At 47.2% G+C, this 4369-nt stretch overlaps 1 protein-coding gene across 1 annotated transcript; it reads right to left on the minus strand.

Annotated features, from left to right (window-relative positions):
* Positions 1-670: 670 nt before the first annotated feature.
* Positions 671-4149, minus strand: PPP1R3B (protein phosphatase 1 regulatory subunit 3B). The gene has a single exon (XM_017736866.1). It carries the CDS (start codon positions 4075-4077, stop codon positions 3217-3219), a length of 861 nt encoding a protein of 286 aa, XP_017592355.1. The 5' UTR covers positions 4078-4149; the 3' UTR covers positions 671-3216.
* Between the last annotated feature and the right edge of the window lie 220 nt (positions 4150-4369).

Below are 4369 nucleotides of genomic sequence, written 5' to 3' on the forward strand. Positions count from 1 at the left end.
ATACAACACCTCCAGGGCATCACCGAGGCTCAATCTTTGTGGTGAAAGCCAGGTCAAATGCAGAAACTAGCCCTGGCTGGCATTCACACCAGCTGTTCCCTTTCTGCAAAAGGGCATGTTTCCTGCTAGTGCTTCTTATTGCAGTGACAACAGGGACAATTACTTGGACATAAAGAAGGGTCTAGCTTTCATCAGATCCTGGTATAGAAAAGAGTCTGCCCCCACTTCTGCAACACCTCTCCCAGCATCCATCACACCCCAGTACACAGGCAGACAGTAAAGCACTGATCCCATATCAAGCCGGCATGGGGGAAGGGGAGAAAGGGGAGAACGAGACTGACTCAAAAGCAGAAAAACCCGAAAAGGCTGTTCCTAGCACTGCAAGCAGGAGAAGAGTGAAGAGTAGTTCAGGAACACAGTGATTAGTGGGGAAACCTAAGAGCACAGAGAAAAGGGTCTGGGCTCCTCCCATCGCAGGGCTGCAGAGGCAATGGAAGCATTTGTGTTGGCAGGAAGGCAGCAGGAACAGGCAGCTCTTTCCTGTTTCGGGCAGCAGAATTCAATGTGGATGTATGCTCCTCCCTGCCAACGGCCACTTGCAGGAAGCTGGACCCGTGTCCAAATCGCCTCCCCAGCCCCATGGGTGCTTAAATAAGATGATGGCAAGATACACAGCCAACATTTTGTTCCACCTTTATTTTAACAATCAGATAAAAACAGAACCATATTTTTAAAAGAGTCATTACATGGCAATTATAAAGTGCATTTTCCACTTGAATGTTGTGTACAAAAATACCTTTTAAAAACAAACATGCAAAACATCCTACAAGGCACTTCCAGGCATAGAGCAAGGAGAGCAACCCCCTCACTTCTATGTTCACATTGGCAATGGAAAAAGGGAAAAGGGGAAAGGCCACAAGTAGCATTTTTAAACTGCTATTGGTCAAATAGTCAGTTCCCAACCTAGCTTTACTTATGGCACTGCTCTTCTAGCTTAGCTTCCACGTTCCTCCCTAAGCACACCCAATGCACAGCCTGAAAACAAGCCCATAAGGAGATCCCACCATCCACAGCACCCCAGACCCACATGCTTTGTTTCAGCTCACAAACAGCTCTCCATAGGCATAAGAAGGTGCCAGGAGAACACGACTTTTCTACAGTCAGTGTCTTACAGCATTAACACCATACACTAAATAAATAAAAAGTATCAGCATCACTCAAACTTGCCTTAAGTTTAAAACCAAGCCAAGCTAGGCAACAGTCCCTCCCGGAGAGACCAGATGCAGGCTCTAAGGGCTGACTTGGGAAGCTGTTAGAACAGAGAAACCAAGCCTGATGAGCTCTTGGCTAGCAAGTAGATTCACCACCTCGACTAAGTGATCAGGCACAGTGGAGACACGCATTGATTTCGTATTTTGAAAAAGCAGCAGTTGAGGGCCAGCTATTCTTCCTGCAAGCTCTTGTCCCTTTTTGATACCCAACAGTGATCCCAGTATCCCTTCTAGGTTAGAGTAAAACAGCTTGTAAGTATTTACACAGTAGTATCCAGAATTAAAAGCTATGTTAACAAAGTTAAGTAGTCTAGCCTGTTGCTTCTCTCCAGCACATCCACAGGCCACTACAGGCACCCAAAATTATATAAAGCTTATGCACTAGAAAAAGTAGTATTTCCTTGACCTCTATTTCTACAAACTGTTCAGCACTCTCCCTTTGAGCTGAGGGATTAAGTTATTCTGCTCAGTTAACACCCCAGAAACTTTAAGAGGCTGTATGGCACTGCCAAGCTCACCACCTCAAGCACACATCCAGAAGACAAGCCACCTCTTTAATCATAGGGATGGCTCACATCTGTGATTTGTCTCACATGCAGGGGTGCTGTCAGGATAACCCCACATCTCACTCTCCTCATGGCTAGTTCTTTGCATAGGTGGGGCAAGCCACTTTTTATGGTCAGAGATGCAAATCTGGGCATTTGCAGGTCAAACTGGCAGATACTGCTCCAACAGTGAGGGGAGCCCAGCACGCTCATCCAGGACAGCCACAGCACTCTCACATGTGAGCAGTGCCACACCTTTAGCTGCCAAGCAGTCCATGGCACAGAGTAACAAACCATTACCAGATCTTAAAAGCAACATCAGTTCCAAAGCCTGCTCATCCCAAAGTATTGCTGGGATCGCACATACCACCCCTTTCTCAGTCAAGGCACTTCCACCACAGTGGGTACACAACAGCCACCTTTGTATACAGGACACAGCCTAGACAGCCATGGGGTCTGTTGGTGTTGAGCTCCTGTAACAAACAAGCAGAGTCTCCTGCACAGGACCCTGGGCCCCAGCTGGGCAAAACTCTGGTTTACCACCCACAGGAGGAAGAAATGCGTTTTCAGGGTCCAGCACAGCCAACTTCAGATGTCCATCAGGGGAAAAAGCATCATTGATCACTTGTGGTTAAAGAAACAGGAAGGTTTTGAAGAAGGCAGTCAAGGATATCAACCACAGCTGTATTACAAGCACCACACAGCTACAGCTAATCTATTTTTGGTAACACCAATGGTATGAGAGATTTTCAAGATCATCTGATATAACAACTGGTGACTAAGCATATCAGATCCTCTCCCACAGGCACATCTCCTAATACGGCCAGCTGTAAGGCCACACTTCCTGTCATCACACTGCATTTTCACTTCCAAAACACACTTTCTGCCTCCAGTAGGAAGGGCCTCACTACAAGGATATGTGCAAAGAGAGGACTCCATTCCTGGCAATCCAACCACACTATTTCCTGACAGGCACAGGCTGGCTTTGCAAGGAGAGCCCTGCAGCTGTAGTACAGCCCACTAACAATATAATACTAGGACATATTTTGAAAGAGCCTTTTAATAATAGGCAGGCAATACAAAGCAGCCGCTACATAGCTTGGACAGGCAATATAAGCACTGTAGTGTTTCCCTGGACACAGCAACTTTACTGAAGAGGAAGAAGTGCTGAAGACACATGAGCAGTCCCTGGTCCTCTGATCATCTGGAGAGCCAGAATTGCTTCTCTGATTATAAGCCCCCTGCCAGCAGAGCACTGCACATCTGGTTTTGCTAGGAGGCTTATGCTAAGCTACACAGAGCCATACTTCTTCCACCCATTCATTCGTCTGTGTTCAGACCAGCCCCAAGGCCTGCAGACACACCAGCAACAGTTACTCAACCTGGGCTTTGTCCTTGGATCAATAGTAGGGCCCAAGCTTCTCGTAGCCTGAATAACTGGGCCACTCAGGAAAGAGGCCATAGGAGCACCGGGGGCTCCCAAACCGGTCAAATGCACTGCCAAAGTCAGGAGCCTGTGGGGGACGGACAGCTTCCTGGGCAGACTTCAGTTCTGACCGTATGATCCTGTAATTTGTGCCCCTATTGTTGTCCCAGTACACCTTCCCATTGCACTCAAAGGAAATGGCAAACTCGACTCTTTCGTGTGATTGAATTCCCTCGGGCAAGCTGATGTCAAAGGAAAATGTGTCCTGATCTGACCCTCCATACATATCCTTGACATACTGGCACGGGTGATCTACAAAGCTTTTCCAGGTGTCAAACGTCATCCGGATCTTCACAGTCTTTTCAAAAGCAAGGTTCTTAACCTTCACCGTTCCCACAATAGATTTCTCCTTTAGCACACAGTTTTCCAGACAGACACAGTCTGTCTGGAGGCGGTTTCTGAAGTCCAGGTAGTCTACAGAGGGCTGAACAAAATCCAGGACAAAGCTGTCCTTCTCTACTGTTGTCAGACCCACGATGTTGTCTATCAGCTCTGTGATGTTGAAAGGAATATCAAGTGGATCTTCAAACTCTGAGAACACCTTTACCATTGTCAGAGCGAAGCCTCTGCTATCTGCAAACGACACCCTCTTCTTCACTTTGTTGTGCGTGAAGGATTTTGCTGCCTCTCCTGGTCCGTTCAGTGCAGTCTTGCTGCTCAGCTGGATGCAGGGCCGCAGTGGCTTGCTTGGCTTTGGAGCAATTTTGCAGGCACACTTCTCTCTTCGCAAGGGTGGAGAGCACAGGTACAGCTGCATTGCTACATCCACAGCCATTGCTTGCTTGTGAGGGAAATAGTCTAATACTCTGGAAGATGAGAAGAAGGGTCAGTTGGTGCTAGAAAACCATTTTAATATGAATTTTGTCAGAAAATTGATATATCACTTCCCCCCCAGCCATCCCAAATAAGCTTGCTTCTTAATTAAAGGCAGGTACTTGCATGGTGTGATTTACAGACACTGTGAGAAACACACTGCAGCAGAAGTGGCAGGACCAGAACATTTCCAATCCAAAGCAAAGCCCATGGCTCAGTCCTGCCCATGCTCACAAAACCCACAGATTTTCAAA

Source organism: Corvus brachyrhynchos, unplaced genomic scaffold, assembly GCF_000691975.1.
Source record: "Corvus brachyrhynchos isolate BGI_N302 unplaced genomic scaffold, ASM69197v1 scaffold175, whole genome shotgun sequence".
NCBI lineage: Eukaryota > Metazoa > Chordata > Aves > Passeriformes > Corvidae > Corvus > Corvus brachyrhynchos.